The 17,013-nt window shown below is 38.5% G+C and overlaps 1 protein-coding gene across 1 annotated transcript in view; it reads left to right on the forward strand.

The window, feature by feature from the left end:
• LOC127568975 (potassium voltage-gated channel subfamily H member 7-like) overlaps positions 1-17,013 on the forward strand; it is a 361,581-nt gene that overhangs the window by 199,204 nt on the left and 145,364 nt on the right. The window contains exon 4 of the mRNA XM_052013243.1: positions 15,170-15,326. Within this exon, the coding sequence (XP_051869203.1) occupies positions 15,170-15,326 (157 nt within the window). The remainder of the gene's footprint in view (positions 1-15,169; positions 15,327-17,013) is intronic.

Genomic DNA, 17,013 nt, shown 5'->3' on the forward strand with positions numbered 1-17,013 from the left:
GAATGCACTGCCTGGTGCGGTGGTGGAGGCAAATACATTGGTCAAATTCAAGAGATTACTAGATAAGCATATGGAGGAATTTAAAATAGAGGGATATGTGGGAGGAAGAGATTAGATAGTCTTAGGCGAGGTCTTAAGGTCGGCACAACATTGTGGGCTGAAGTGCCCATTTTAGGACATAGTGATCACAGTGATCATAGTGTTGCTAAACCGTAGTGGTGATTACGGTTTTGCTAGTTGGTTCAAGAACTGAATGGTTGAAGGAAAGTAACAGTTCTTGAACCTGGTGGTGTGAGACTTCAGCCTTCTGTACCTCCTGCCCAATGGTAGCTGCGAAAAGGTGGCATAGCCTGGATGGTGGGGATCCTTGATGATGGATGTTGCCTTCCTGAGGCAGTGCCTCCTGTAGATACTACTGATGGTAGAGAGGGAGGTGCTCCTGATGTATTGGGCAGAGTCCACTACTCTCTGCAGCTTCTTACGTTCCTGTGCATTTGAATTTCTATACCAGACCATGATGCAACCAGTCAGGATACTTTCAACAGTACATCTGTAGAAGTTTGTTAGAATGTTTGGTGACAAGTCAAACCTCCTTAACCTCCTAAGAAGGTGCTCATGATTGGCTACTAGAGAAACTCGAGGGCCAGAGGTAATGAAAGTAAGGTTTTTAACTTAAAAGGCAGCTACTTGCAGTTCATTTCCAGCTCCAGACATCGTGGGCTTGGACGTCCTCAGACGGGCCGTCCTTAAACATCACTGAAGCAAACCCTACTTTCATGGTGAAGGCCAGCTTCTGTCTGAGTGAGTCATACTGTCCATAGCTCACATATGTGCAAGTGAATTTCACTGAGGTAGAGCCCAGGTGTGTGTTGCACATCATTCAATACCCCTATACATGTCTGAGCACCCCTGCGTATTAACATCTCTAAAGCATGGAGGACCTGGACATGCACTCATTCAAACTACAAGGGCCAATGTCCTTTAAATCAGTTTTAGGTAGAATTGAGTTTCAGGATAATCCAATGAAGTGTGATAATTAAAAATGCCCAGCAGCCACACAAGGAAGAATGAGGGATGACCTCATTGAAACCTATATGGTCCTAAGGGGACATGAAAGGGTAGGCGTCAAGATGTTTTCACTAGTGGGAAAGTCTCAAAAAATGGGACATAATTTCAAAATAAAGGGGAGGCCATTTAAAATCAAGGTACATTGAACTTTCTCCTCAGAGACAGAAGTGAATCTCTGGAATTCTCTATCCCAGTTGTGGAGAGTAGTTCATTAGAAGGATTTAAAGTGGAGATAGATAAATTTTTGAAAGATCAGGGGATTGAGGGTCATAGATCTCATTGTGCATTTGTCAATGATATTGTTGCACAATAATTAAATATTGTCAATTAATTAACTAACATAAAATGGTAATTTAAAAGAGGGTTAAGAAAAAGCACACATTATTATGGAGACACAAGAAATTCTGCAGATGCTGGAATCTGGAGCAACACACAAAAAGTGCTGGAGGAACTCAGCAGGTCAGGCAGCATCCATGGAGGGAATTAAACAGTCGAGGTTTCAGGCCAAGACCCTTCATCAAGATTGGAAAGGAAGAGGGCAGAAGCCAGAATAAGAAGGCAGGGGGAGGGGGAGGAGTGCACGCAGGCTGAGGTATATCTTGCTTTTCAGCTCAATATCATTTGTAACACTAAGTAATAAAAATAGGTAATCTTCTGGTGCTGATAAATTTGTGGTTAATCTTCCATTGCCTCTGAATCACTGGCTTCCTGCCCCATGCCACACTGTTGTTCCAGCATGGCCCCTGGTGCAATCTTCTGATAAAAGCCCACCACCCCACTCTTCAGTCCAAATGAGCCCAGCATAGGAGCTGTCTCTGCGCAGACAGCTGACTGGATTCCCAGAATGTTTGACATTTGGCAAGTCTCCGCACCTCTCAGACTCACAGTCAAAGCTGACAATGTGATCATGGCCATTGAATGCTTTTAAACATCTTTGTAACTCACAAATATATAATAACAGTCCTGTAATGTATTTGTTTCTTTGTGTTGTTGCAGGTGTAAACAAATAGAGTTGTAAACTGAACGTGCTTCATTGAAGGCAGTAGACCTTAACTAAACTGCAGTTTTGGCACAACAAAGTATTAATAGTTTTTCCATGTGATGCAAACTAGTTCTTAAATATATATATATATATATAACAGGTAATTTATCTACTCAATTAATTAAACCATTTGCACATTAGAAATTAGCCAACTGGTTGACCAGTTACATTAATATATATTTATAACATCAGTTATAAATTCAACTAGCAATGAATTCATCTGACCTCATGGTCTCTTTATTCACTGAAATCTTTAGAGCAAGCTGCACCTAACACCATTAAATCATCCAATCCATATAGTGGTAACTTCATCCCTTTGTCTTCATCCACATCCAGTTTTATATCTAGTAGTTGAGTCAATATAATTGTCTTTATGGTATAATACCATGTTGAATCACCATCTTCTTGGTGTCACCTGTATGCACCAAACTGTCAATATAAAACTTAACAGAGAGCCCAATAAGTCACATGGACAATTTCAGTAGTTAAAATTATTCACTGTATCTGAAACATTACTGCATACCATGAGTACATGTGTTATAATCTCTACTTTGGTTGTTCCTTAAGGCTTTCCATCTTTGTGTCTGTGTTTTCACACTGCCTTGCAATCTAACGCCCACTCTAATGCACTGTAAATACCAGACCTTTCCTCTATCCCACTGACATTTTGGAATTACAAACTCATCACCTCTGACTTTCACCTTCTAGATCATCTCCAAGGCTTTTAACTGACAAGACTGTTTTCAGCCCATCTCATTACACTTTAGCTATGTTGTGTTAGGTTGATATTAGTAAGTCTATGGTGCTCTAACGTCCTTCAGCGCATCTTCAGAGCACTGGAACTGCCTTCACATTGTACTGCAGTCCCATCTCAAAGCATTGAACTCAGTCTGTGTTTGATTCAGTCCATTTATCAATTCTGTAAATAGCAAGAATTTTGCAAACCAAAAGGAAAATACTAGATGTCGGAAATCTGAAATAAAAACAGAAATGCTGGAAATACTCAGCAGGTCACACACCATCTGTGAAGAGAGAAACAGAAGTAACATTTCAATTCAGAATCCACATGAAAATTCAAAACCTCTCATCAGAAGATAAGATAAGATTTCTTTATTAGTCACATGTACATTGAAACACACAGTGAAATGCATCTTTTGCATAGAGTGTTCTGGGGGCAGCCCACAAGTGTCGCCACGTTTCCAGCGTCAACATAGCATGCCCACAACTTCCTAACCCATACGTCTTTGGAATGTGGGAGGAAACCAGACCACCCAGAGGAAACCCACACAGACATGGGGAGAACATACAAACTCCTTACAGACAGCGGCCGGAATTGAACCCAGGTCGCTAGCGCTGTAATTGCATTACGCTAACCGTCACACCACGTGCCTGCGGTAGACAATGAGTCAACTCTCATTGACTTGAAATGTTAATTCTATTTCACTTTCCTGAGATGCTACCTGACTAGCTGAATATCCACAGCATTTTCTGTTTTTATTTAAGTCTTGAAGATGCTGAGTCCTTCCCCAGATCTTGCACAGTTCACCTGCTCCATCTGTATTGTCATTATCATTGTTATATCCAATGGATATCACCTGACTGCAACACCTTGTGCTGAGCCGAGACCTTCTCACTCTGTTTGTGGACTCCTGTAGCTTTTGTTTGGCTTATTTTTTTGTTTTAAAATAACTTTATTCATTTAAAACTCCAGCCAAAAAAAGCTTAAATTAAAATGCTATCCTTGCTGTCTAGGATGCACTCCAGCCCATTCAGTGCCCACTGGTCCCAGAAAGCCTCCAGCAAGCTGCGCCTATCCAGGTACATCCAGTTACAAATGTAATGCTGGAAGAGGTGGCAGGCTGTCTGCTCAGGTGGACCTCTCAGTGATCCGCTGCCTCAACCATGCTCCAGATCTTTGGCACCCAGTGCAGAGAGGGCAGGTCAGTTGTGCAAATGCTTTCCGAAAGTTTCTGTGAACTGGCTCTCACATGTTATCATAGACCCTTGCTGTGAACTCTTGCCTTTGAGGTTTGTACGTAGCCTTGTTGTTCTGAAACTACTGAGTTACTGTTAAATGCAATCCCTTGACAAAGACCATTAGTAATGTACTGGCCTTCACTGGCCCGGGACTCAGAATGTCTTTTGCACTTGGACTCCTCACCATTTTTAGCTCTTCAGCCACCTTGTTGCCCTGTTTTCCCTGGCTACCTTTGCAATTCCAGTTATTCTGCTTTGCAGCTTAAGAAATGCTGTTGGGATGTTTGTTATGTGCCATTAACTGCCATATCAATACTGCCACCATATATGGGATCAATGAAACTGGAAAAATTACATTAGTCTCAGATGAACATGGATTTTCTATTCTCCATCCCTTTTGTAATTGAGCTTGTGGGGGGAGAGGTGATCAAAGCAATTGTTTCTTTGTACATGATAGAATTATTCTAAGCCAAAATAATTTTAACACTGAGCCTACATAGTGGAATAGAATGCCTGTATTATTGCTCAGTGCATTTGGTGTCATGGCATGTATTATGAAGAATGTATCATGATAGAAGACAATCTGTTCAATTGATTGGAAGACACAATATAGGAATGGCAGCAAATAAGAAACAACTTGTTTTAAGAAGTTGGACTACTTATTTAAGTACCAATTTTGTGAAGTAAATTATCTAGTCATATTTCACCTGTCATATGAAAGCCTGATGTAAACTAATGTAAGCAACAGGAAAGTTAATCCTTTCTAATTGTATAATTTCTGGTTGCATGAGCAGAAAATGCATTTTAATCAGACAGCTGCCAACCGATTTAACCTAATGTAATTTCATTAAGGTTCTTCCTTTCTTTCATCTTCAACTACAGCTCTTTGTAGCATTTCCAGCTATAACAGAAACATTTATTTATTATACATAATATACAAGATATTCACTGCAAATTAATGTAATATTTTATGAAACCAGCATCATAAACATAAATTGAATAGATTATTGAATTTGATATTCCAGGTATTATTAATTAAATAACTAAGAAATTGTAATTAATTTCTTATTAGTTGTGTGCAACATTTGTGTTTGTAATAACTTTAAAGTCAGATGTAATTAAATATACACATAGACACATATTTGTACTATTTATCACAATGTATGCAAGTCACTATTTATGCGAATCGAAACTGAACTGATACAAAATGTGGCTACGAGAGCAGATCAGAGGCTAGGAATCCTGCGGCAGTAACTCAGCTCCTAACTCCCCAAAGCCTGTCCACTGTCCACCATCTACAAGGTTCAAATCAGGAATGTAATGGAATACTCACTTCCCTGAATGAGTGCAGCTTCAACAACACTTGACACCATGCAGTACCTTCCTAACCCATGACCTCTACCAGCTAGAAGGACAAGGGCAGCAAAAGCATGGAAATACCACAACCTGGAAGTTGACCTCTAGGCCACACATCTTCCTGACTTGGACAGACTGCTCTTTCACTGTCACTGGGTCAAAATCCTGGAACTCTCTCCCTAACAGCATGGTGGGTATACCTACACCTCAAGGACTGCAGCGATTCAAGAGGGCAGCTCACCACCACCTTCTCAAGGGCAACCAGAGATGGGCAATTAAATGCTGGCTCAGCCTGTGAAGCCCACATCCCTTGAATGAATATAAAAAAAATCCTGCTGTGCAATATGCAGTGCATTGGTTTGGATTTTGCAGACAGTTTTAAAACAATGGTCCTCTCTTGTTTCAAAGAACACTGTCCACAAAGAACTGGCAAGCTCTGTGGCAAGACTTCTATTCTGATGTCAGTTGCTGTCAGGAGCCAGTTCTAAGGGACCTCTGGAATTCAGAAGCAATGACATCATCATGCAGGCTGAGCAGCCAAACACATTGAACATTTTCACAGACAACAAACCAAAAAATAAAATAGATAATTTCCTAACTAAGATTTTAAAACATTTTTCAGAGTGTGAAATAAAAAAAAGTTTTTAAAAGATATCTGAAATTAAGTCAATGTTTTCAAAGAGATTTGTTTTTACTGTTTTAATAAACAACTAATAGAAGTTTATCCCAGTTGGTCACATCAAATGTGCCTTGTAATGGCATCAGTACATTGTACCTTTCCTCCAAAATTCAATCCATTGCATCAATGAATTAATTTCAGAGGCAGGTACAATACACTGAACTACATTATAAAACATTTAACTTTACCAACTGGCACTGTATTTCTAGGCCATAAAATTTTGAACTGATTATTTGAAGGAATGGCAATAGAAAGTTAGCTTTCTATGAGTAGAGAAGTCGTAAAGCTGAATTATCTTTTAGTATACTGTTTGAAAACATGTTCCTCTTACTCTGAATCATAACAAAATAATTTTTACACAGCTAAAACTCTTGTTACAAAATAAACTACTGTAGATGCTGGAAATCTGAAGTAAAACAGAAAATGGCTCATCAGGTCAGGCAGCATTTGTGAAAAGAGAAACAGGCATGTTTCAGCTCAGTGACTTTTCATCATAACTGACGAGAGATCCGAGTTCTCATGAAACAGCATTAATCTGAATCACAAACTCTGTTTCTCTCTCCACAATGCCTCCTAATTTGATGAGCGTTTCTAGCTTATATTTTAAAATTCTGATCACTTCACTGATACCTTTAGATGACAGTGAAGAGCATTGGAAAATAAATCACCCTGTGAAGGATCCAGAATAATTTTACAATTTCTGGACCTGTATTTTTATATTCCAGAAAATGCTGTCAGGTTTTCACCATTATAGTGGTGAATGCTGAAAGACATTTCTCACTATTGTTTTTGGAGGATCTGATTTACATACAATAACTGTGGCATTACATATATTTAGTAAAATCTGTAATCAGTGTTAATCCTTCTTGTACTGTTGCCAAAATCAAATGTTATAAATGTCAAATTAAGTGTCACTTCATTGCTTCTGAAAGAAATGGGATAATATACTCTGCTAAACAGATAGCCAATAGCTTTTTACTAAAATCAACACGACTGCTCATAATTCTGACCCATAAACTTTATTATAGTAGCCGTGGCTAACTGTACAGTTTCACAATTGCTCAGATAACCATTTTTCAATTCATTGGATATCATTAGAAAGCCCACTATTTATTATCCATTTCTGATTGCCCTTGAGAAGGTGATGGTAACTATTTGTCTTAAATTTCTGCAGCCCTTGCAATGATGTTACACCTACAGTGCTGTTGGGTAGAGAAGTCCAGTGAAGGAAAGGTAATATACTGCATATCCAAGTCAGAACAGCATGTGACTTGGGAGGGAACTTGCAGATGGTGGTATCCCCATCCACCACCTGCACTTGCCCTTCTGCACCTGGTAAGGGCAGCTGGCTTCCTTCCCCAAAGGACGTTCTAAACCAAACGGGATTTTACAACAAAAAGGAAGTTTCCTGGACACCATAATTAGTACTAGCTTTCAAAACAAAAATCTGATTATTAAACAAACTGGATTTAAATTCCCCATTTGACATCTTGGTATTTGAACTCATGGTTCTACATGGGTCTTTGGATTAAACAACTTTACCATGGTTCCATTTTAAGTATACCATTAATTGTCATTTAAGAAAAACTGCTGTATTGCTGGCACCTTAACTCACATCATAAAGGGGATTTTTCTTCTGTGTTTGAAACAACATTTCTGCAATAGACCTTTGAGCAATAGGCAGGATCACAAGATGGACATTCCACAAAGGGAGCAGTGCACATGTTAGGACTCTCCAGGCTTCCATGTCTTTGCACGACAGAGCAAAAGTACAAAACATGGTGGAAGCCACATGTGGGTGTATCTGACCTCTTGTTCTGCCCTTGAAGTCAGGAATGCTTTGTAACTCACTGAGCCAATAGGCCGGATACATTTCCCATCTGGCTCTTTAGTTTTCTTTGTCAGCCATCAGCAATTGAATGTGGTCACCAACGTTCATTAAAAAGATAAGTGATTTGTACTTTTAATTTTATTCTAATTATTATTAATGATTTTAATTAATTTGCACCAGTTAAATGTGTTTTAAGTGATTTCATTTTTCCTAAGAATTTTAACTTCCTTAAATTATTTAAATTTTTAAATTTCTAAATGATCATTAGAGATATTTGGAGATAGTGAAAAGTCTTTCTGGCCACAAGGCATTGGCTGGGCCCAGTGCAATACAGCCAAATCCTAATAAGAATAAAAACTGAAAATACAAGAAAATATCAGCAGATCAGGCAGTATCTGTGCAAAAAGAAACAGTAAACATTTTAGCTCAAAGACCCTTCCTGAGAACCTTAATAGAATTCTTATAGATCTCCAAGATGTTAGATATAAAGTGGTTAATTATGTAAACTGTGTCAATTTATGCACAAATCCAATTGAAACATAACAATTGTTCCACTTAGAATGAAAAAAAACTACTGAATACCATAAATAATTTATTTCAAGAGCAAGTTGAGTCTAATTGTGCTCATCCTAAAAGGAATGCTGTTGGAAAGTAGTCATCCTTAAACAGTGCTTATAAAGTCATTGTAGTCGACAGAGAGAAAAGACTTCCATCCCAGTATCTGGAATTAATTTGAACACAAGCGCAGTGTGTGAACCCAACTTCATATTAATCTTCTACACAATGGATCTTTTAGCAATATTATTTCAATGATTAATAGACTTTGTTTCTTGTTCTGTGCTTTCCTGTTTTATTTTTCTCCCTTCTTTCCATTAGCTTGTCTGCTCTCTCGACATAACTCGACTGTTTGCAGATTCCAGGAGCATGGCATATACGTATGCCATGAATTTTAAGAATTTGAAAATAGGCATGGAATGCATACAATGTAAGTAGGAAATACCATGGGTTGAAGAGGAGCCTTTTGCAAGTTATGGGTATTCGGTATGAGCATTATTAAGGTCCCAGCATTCTTTCCATTTCACTGCCTTATATTTGGAAAGAATGGATAAAGCTTACATGTTTGTAAAAACAACTCAAGGTAACATCATTCAGAATCAGTAGCAGCATGTATTTTTCATTATGTTTTCATTTATATACGCCATGAGTAAATCCACTGAACAAATAAAATGGATTTAGGATAATAGTTTTCTAAGCTTTTAGTGTCTAATTGCTTTGAATTGTGGTTGAAGAATTAACCTGTAGCATGAAGGTACAGTCCTAAATTAAGCATAGAAACATAGAAAAATAGGAGAATAGGAGCAAGATTAGGCCATCTGGCCCTTCAAACCTGCTCCACCATTCAAGATGATCATAGCTAATCCTCTGTACCATCAATGCCATTCTCCCACTCTCTCTTCAAGCCCCTTGATCCTTTTGTGTCAAGAAATTGATCCATATCCTTCCAAAGTACATTCAACAACTTGGTCTCCTCAGCCTTCTGTGGATGAGAATTCTACAGGTTCACCACCCACTGTGTGAAGAAATTCTCCTCATCCCAGTCCCAAATGACTTACTGGTACACTTGAGACATTGACCTCTGATTCAGGACCACCAGTCAGGGGAAACATCTTTCTTGCATCTAGCCTCTGAAGCCCTGCAAGAACTTACTACCTTTCAGAGAGATCCTCTGTCATTCTTCTAAAGTCTGGTGAATACAGATGTAGTTGACCTAATCTCTCATTATATGCCAGTTCCATCATCCCAGGACTCAGTCAGGCAAACCTTGATTGCACCCTGTAAGGCAAGTATACCCATTCTTTGATAAGGAAACTAAAGTTGCATACTACTCCAGGTGTAATCTCAACAAGACTTCATATAAATGTAGCAAGACAACTTTTCTTCTGTACTCATTATCTCCTTGCAATGAAGGCTAGCATATCATTTACCTTCTTAACTGCTTGTTTCACCGGCATGTTTGTTTTCAGTGACTAGTTTATAAGGACATCTAGGTGCTTTGTGTGTCGCTATTTCCCAATACTTCACCATTTAAGTAAAACATTGCCTTTCAGTTTCTCTTACCAAAGTGAATAAATTCACATTTATCCATGTTATACTGCTTTGGCATGTATTTGCCCTCTCATTCAATTTGGTTAACTCACCATGAAGCCTCTCTGCATCTTCCTCACCATTCACAATGCCACCTACTTGTTGACAAATTTAGAAATATTACATTCAGTTTCCTCATCCACATCATTGTCAGAAATTGTGAATACCTTGGGCCCAAGCACTGATCTTTGAGGTACCCCACTGGTCACTGCCTGCCACACAAAAAGATTTTGTTTCCTGTCCGTAAACCAATTTTCTATCCATTCCAGTATTTTATCCCCATATGCTTTAAGTTTGTATATGAACCTCTTATATGGCACTTTATCAAAGGTCTTCTGAAAATCGAAATACATCACATCCATTTGCTTCTCTCTTGCTTTTCTACCAGTTGCATTCTCAAAGAACTTCAAACAGGTTGTGAAGTATGACATCCCTTTCATGAAGACTATTGAACGGTCTCTTAGTATGATAAGATGGTCTCTTGATATCGCAATCAATAGACTCTGACATTTTTCCCACTACTGATGTTGGGAAAAATTTTGAAAATAAAAAAGAGCTCAGATGTGGTGTAATTGATATTGATACAGATTTTGGGGGGCAAAACTAACATTATTGAAAACAATTACAATAATCTGCAATCCATTTGTCTTCAATAGAATGTGCTCCATTGTGGTTTCAGCTACCCCTTCCATTCAATGAAAGCAGCAGCAAATTTTGATTTCGGTATGATGACATAAAACTCACAGTAAAGCTATTAACATCTCAGTGAAACTTTGGAGAGATAATGCCAAATATTATTGACTGTCTTATCCATGTTAATGATTTATAATGTGTAGAATAATGTGTACAAATTTAGGTGCAAAGTTATGGAACTTTGGAACTAGGGAAAATTAATGGGGATATCTTGGGGATAGTCCACATTAGAGTAGAGGAGGTGCTGGATGTCTTAAAATATAGGAAGGTAGACAAATCTCCAGGACTTGATCAGGTACATCCAAGAACACTGTGGGAGGCTAGAGAAGAGATTGTGGTGCTCTGGCTGAGATATTTGCATCATCATTAGCCACAGGTGAGATGTCGGAAGACTGGAGGGTAGCAAATGTTGTGCCTTTTTTTAAGGAGACCTTCAAAGAAAATCCTGGGAACTGTAGACCAGTAAGCCTAACATCTGTGGTAGGTAAGCTACTGAAGAGGATTCTGAGGGATAAACATACGTGCATCTGGAAAGACAGGGGTTGATTAAGAGGTAGTCAACATGGCTTTGTGTGTGGAAGATCATGTCTTATGAATCTGATTTAGTTTTTGATGAAGTGACCAAGAAGGCTAATGAGGCAAGTGCAGCAGACATGGTCTATATGGACTTCAGTAAGGCCTTTGATACGGTTCCACATGGTAGGCTGCTCTGGAAGGTTAGAGAGCATGGAATCCAGGGAGAGCTGGCTAATTAGGTACACAACTGGCTTGATGGTAGGAAGCAGAGAGTGATGGTTGAAGGTTATTTCTCAGACTGGAGGCCTGTGACTTGTGGTGTGTGTGCCTCAGGGGTTCGCGCTGGGCCCATTGTTGTTTGTCATCCACATCAATGATTTATATGAGAATGTACAAGGCACGGTTAGTAAGTTTGCAGATGATACTAAAATAGGTGGTATCATAGACAGTTAAGAAAGTTATCAAACATTACAAGGGATTCTTGATCAGCTGGGTAAGTGAGCCAAGGAATGACAAATGGAGTTTAGTTCAGATAAGTTAAAGGTGTTGCACTTTGGGAAGTCAAATCAAGGTAGGACTTGGTAGACAGCAGGGCCCTGGAGGTAATGTAGAACAGAGGAACCTTGGAGTTCAGGTACGTGTTTCCCCAGAAAGTGGAGTCACAGGTAGACATGGTGGTGAAGAAGATTTTTGGCATGCTGGCCTTCATCAGTCAGGGCAGTGAGTATAGAAGCTGGGAGTTGTTGCAGTTGTACAGGACGCTGGTGAGGCCACACTTGGTGTATTGTGTTCAGTTTTGGCCACCCTGCTACAGGAAAGATGTTGTTAAACTGGAATGAGTGCAGAAAAGATTTATAAGATAAGATATCTTTATTAGTCACATGTACATCGAAACACACAGTGACATGCATCTTTTTGTGTAGAGTGTTCTGGGGGGGGGCAGCCTGCAAGTATCACCACACTTCTGGCACCAATATAGCATGCCCACAACTTCCTAACCTGTAGGTCTTTTGGAATGTGGGAGGAAACCGGAGCACCCGGAGAAAACCCATGCAGACACGGGGAGAACGTACAAACTCCTTAAAGACAGCAGCCGGAATTGAACACGTCGCTGGCACTTTAGTAGTGTTATGCTCACCACTACACGACTGTGCCTGTTAGCAGGACTCATGAGACTGAGTTATAAGGAACAGTTGGACAGGCTAGGACATTTTTCCTTGGAGCACAGGAGACTGAGAGGTGAGCTAATAGAGATGCATAAAATCATGAGGGGCATGGATAGGGTGAATGCACTCAGTCTTTTTCTCAGGATTAGGGAATCAAGAACTAGAGGCATAGGTTTAAGGAAAGAGAATAAAGCTTTAATAGGAACTTGAGGGGCAGCTATTTTACACTGATGGTGATACGTATATGGAATGAGCTGTCGGAAGAAATGGTTGAGGCAGGGACAATAATAACTTTTAAAACACTGTGGGACAGGCACATGGATAGGAGGGGTTTAGAGGGATATGTGCCAAACTCAGGCAAATGGGATTAGCTTGGATGGACATTTTGGTTGGCATGGATCAGTTGGGCCGAAGGGCCTATTTCCATGCTGTAAGACTCTCTGATTCTATAAAACAAATCTTTACAACATACATAAGGGAAAATAATCACCCTTTTTCATTTTGTAGTGCCAAATAACCAATACATCAGGATAAGTCACATACTTAGCTTGTCAAAATGCAATATGCATCAAGTAGTTCGAATAACCATATAAATCACCAGACCAAAAATTAAATGGTTTATAAAGGCAATTTATGGGTCCAATTTATTTTATGGTTATAAAATACAGCGAGCTAAATATGCAGGCAGAACATTAAAGTAATTTAGTTTTGTTTCAACTAGGATTTTTTGTAACAACTCAAGATAACTAGTGGCAGGCACATATAAATAATTCACATGATTTGAACTGAACCCTTCTTTCATTCTCTAGGTATGGACTTTTCTGATGGGCTCAAATTTATTGCCTATCCCTACATATCCTGAAAAGCTGATCATGGAGTCATAGGTCTCAACTGCATGGAAACAGGCCCTTCGGCCCAACTCATCCATGCCAACCAAGTTGCTAGTCCCATTTGCCTGCATTTGGCCCATATCCCTCTGAACCTTTCCTATCCATGTACCTGTCCAAATGTCTTTTAACTGTAATAATTATACCCACCTCTGGCAGCTCGTTTCATTAACTCACCGCTCTCTGTGTGAAAAAGTTGACTCTTGGGTCCCTTTTAAATATTTCCCCTCTTTCTTTAAACCTCAGTTGGGGCCCTGTGCTCTAATATCAAGTGTCTTGAACACACGAACGCTACTTCCCTACTGTTGCAAACACAATCAATGTAAAAGCTCACACAGACAGTTGCAAGGCAATGCAACTACCAAGTAACTGGTAAACAAATATTTTCAATGTCCAGATCATGTGGCAAAGACACTGGGTGGCATAGTGGTATTGCTGCTGCCTCACAGCTTCAGTGATCTGGATTTAATCCTGACCTCCAGGACTGATTGTGTGGAGTTTGCACGTCCTCCCTGTGACTGATGGACTTATTTTTATCTTGAAAATATTCTGACCTAATCTGAACTGAAATGATTACAAAATTCCATTCCATTGCATATCAAGCGTTTAGAGTATCCTATGTAATATATAATGAGAAACTTCCTGCAGTAATTGCATGTCATTAATTTACAGAATTAATATTAGAAACAGATAAATATTCCCTTACTTCATATCTGTTGCGCATACAGAACTATATTTTCAAATAGCTACACAGCAAGATCCACTTTGTTATTATTTAGTTCAGATAGATTATAGCAGATGTAGCATGATCTTGATTATAATCTTGAAGATTCTGTCCCTTTATCTGGAAAGTGCAATTTTTAATGGAAAATAAACAGTACTACCAGCTTCCATAAAGATATTGGCCAACAAATAAATTTGCATGTGTTGTTGGGTCAAAGAGCTCTATTAATCTGATAATTATGCTTCCATCTGAATCAATGAAAGTTAACTGTCAATGAACACTTGCTTGTAATAACAGTATTTTTGTAAGACATGATGGTTTGTACAACAAGGAAAATCAAAATAAAAGCTCACTCTCAAGTGTTACTAAGGAACAAGATGGAAAGTATTATCTTTGCTTAGTGATACTTTCCATTATCTGGTGACTAACTTTTAGAAAAGTCTTATCAACAGTATGAGATCTACATCTTCTGTTTCCTCTCAAATCCCAAAACAATGGTATGCTTTATGCTGTTTGAGAAAATGCTCTTAACCCTGAAGGAGAACTTACAAATCATTGACATCTGAGCAAAGTCGTGAACCCTGAATCAAACCTGATAAACACTTTGTTACATTTTGACAGCATAGGTCACATGAATATGTCCTTCAGGCATACCTTTGAAATTCACAATGAGCATGAAGATTGTTAGAGCTAGTTCACATCAGTCAGACTCACAATCAATGTGATTCTCACTGTACATTTCAAAGTAGATACACATTAACAGGATCTCAGCGTACAGAAAAGCAATCCTATGAATAAATGAAGAAGGAAAATAAAATTTATTGACATTAATTTTTTCTGAAAATTGATGTCTAAATTGTCATTGAAAGGTTCTTGTGCATTCCTTTCAGTATTTAAGTAAAATTGCTGTCATGAACAATCCTTAAATTTTTTTAAAACAGTTCAATAATTACACAGATTGTTTAGCATTTATGAAGCCAAACAATTAGACAATGAAATTTTACACTGTTATTCATTTCTGAAATGGATTTTGTTTAGTTTTTCTTCAAAAGGACTTGACCTCTGATCTTTCTTTTATTGCTTAGGATCAACATTCTTGTGCAACACCCATATAATTCCAGTGAAAAACGAAGAAGGAGTGGTCATAATGTTCATTATAAACTTTGAATTCGTTGATGAAGAAAAATCCTTGCTGTCTCCAGACGGCTTAAATCATATGTCACCAGCCAAAGATGCACGTAAGTGTCCCTTTAACCTTGTCTTTACTGAATTTGTCTATCAGGTTTCTGGGATATCTCATTTGAGGGACCACTGTTTGTCTCATTAACAGAACTGGATAATGCAACTTGCTCCCATTTTTAATTGTTGGACTGCAATTCATTTTTCCCTTTTCAAATTGTCTTTCCTCATTTCCTGAAAGCATTTGCACTTAAATGAGTGCTGCCAATCTGCTAGTACCTTATCCTCTGTAACAATGTTTGCCGGTGGCTGATCAATCATAACATCACTGTTCCATCTTCAACCTGCTGTCCTCACTGTATGTGGTATTCTAGCAGGAACTGTCAGATTGAATCGTCAGCAAGGACTCTGACTCATTTTCCATGTACCATAGTTAAAAACTTAGAGGCCATTCTAATGCCACATTTGAACTCTCAGCTAACTCAACACAACAGGAACTCAGTCTGAGAACTTCTGGTACATATTGCCAGAAGAAGCTAATAGTCTAGTTGTGCGCAATGTGGACACTCTAACCTCTGAGCCAGAATATGGATTCTAAATACTTCAGCAAAAAATCCAGGATAAATCTCTAGTGCAGCATGGAAGGAGTAATGCACGGCTGAAGATGTTGGCTTTTGGTTGAAATGTTAAACGCGGGGTTCTTCTGCCCCTTAAACGTGCATGAAAGATCCCATGGAACATATTCCAAGAAAACCAGGAGAATTATTTCCAGCATCCAAGACAACATGTCTAGCAATTAACACCAGATAAAAACATAGATTATCCAGTTATTATAACATTGCTATTATGGGAGCTTGCTGTGTTGTCATGTTTACTACATTTGAATAGTGACAACAGTGAAGAAAAAAAAATGCTGTACATTACTGCAGGTTGTCCCTGGGGTATGAAAATGTACTATATAGATGCAAATTTTCCTTTCTCGGCTGAACCATTTATTGTATATAAAAATAAAAGTGATGATTTATTTTATATAAGTTCTCTTTCATTACCACAAGATGCCACAAAACCTAATACACCATAATCTTTCTGAATTGTTCTCAATATTGGAAATGCAGAAAACACAGCTGTCAATTTGCGTATAGAAAGTCAAAACAAACAATAGTGTAATAATGAGGAGACAAGCTTTTTAATTGAGGAACAAGTATTGATCAAAACATCAAAACTGCTCAGCTCACTTCTACACGGTGCCTTTGGATCTTTTATGTCTCAATAACATAACACGCTATGCCCAAGTGTAATATTTCAAACAAAGATGGCAACTCTGACTTTGTTTTTTCAATATTACCTGGAGGTGGCAAACTAAATTTTTGTGCTTAAGTCTCAGGAGTTGGACTTGAACTCATAACCCACTGACTCAGGCAAGAATATTATAAAATGAGCTACAGCAGACATAATTGCAGTTGGAATAAACAAAGGATTGTTTACCACATCAGTGTTTGTTTTGATATATTATATTAGTATATGAAAAGCACTTTATGCACATTAGAATTATTTCTGGGTGCATTAAGAAATAGGATCAACTACTTACTGTTGTGATTCACCCAAATGCTGATGTAATGACATGATCATTGTGCACACAATGTATCTCTGACATACTGATAGAAATTGTATCAATTGGTCACGACCTGTGACCTCCATTACTCTCCCACTGTTCAAAATGGAATAGATCATGAAGAAAATAAGATCAAGA

This window comes from Pristis pectinata, chromosome 1 (assembly GCF_009764475.1).
Source record: "Pristis pectinata isolate sPriPec2 chromosome 1, sPriPec2.1.pri, whole genome shotgun sequence".
NCBI lineage: Eukaryota > Metazoa > Chordata > Chondrichthyes > Rhinopristiformes > Pristidae > Pristis > Pristis pectinata.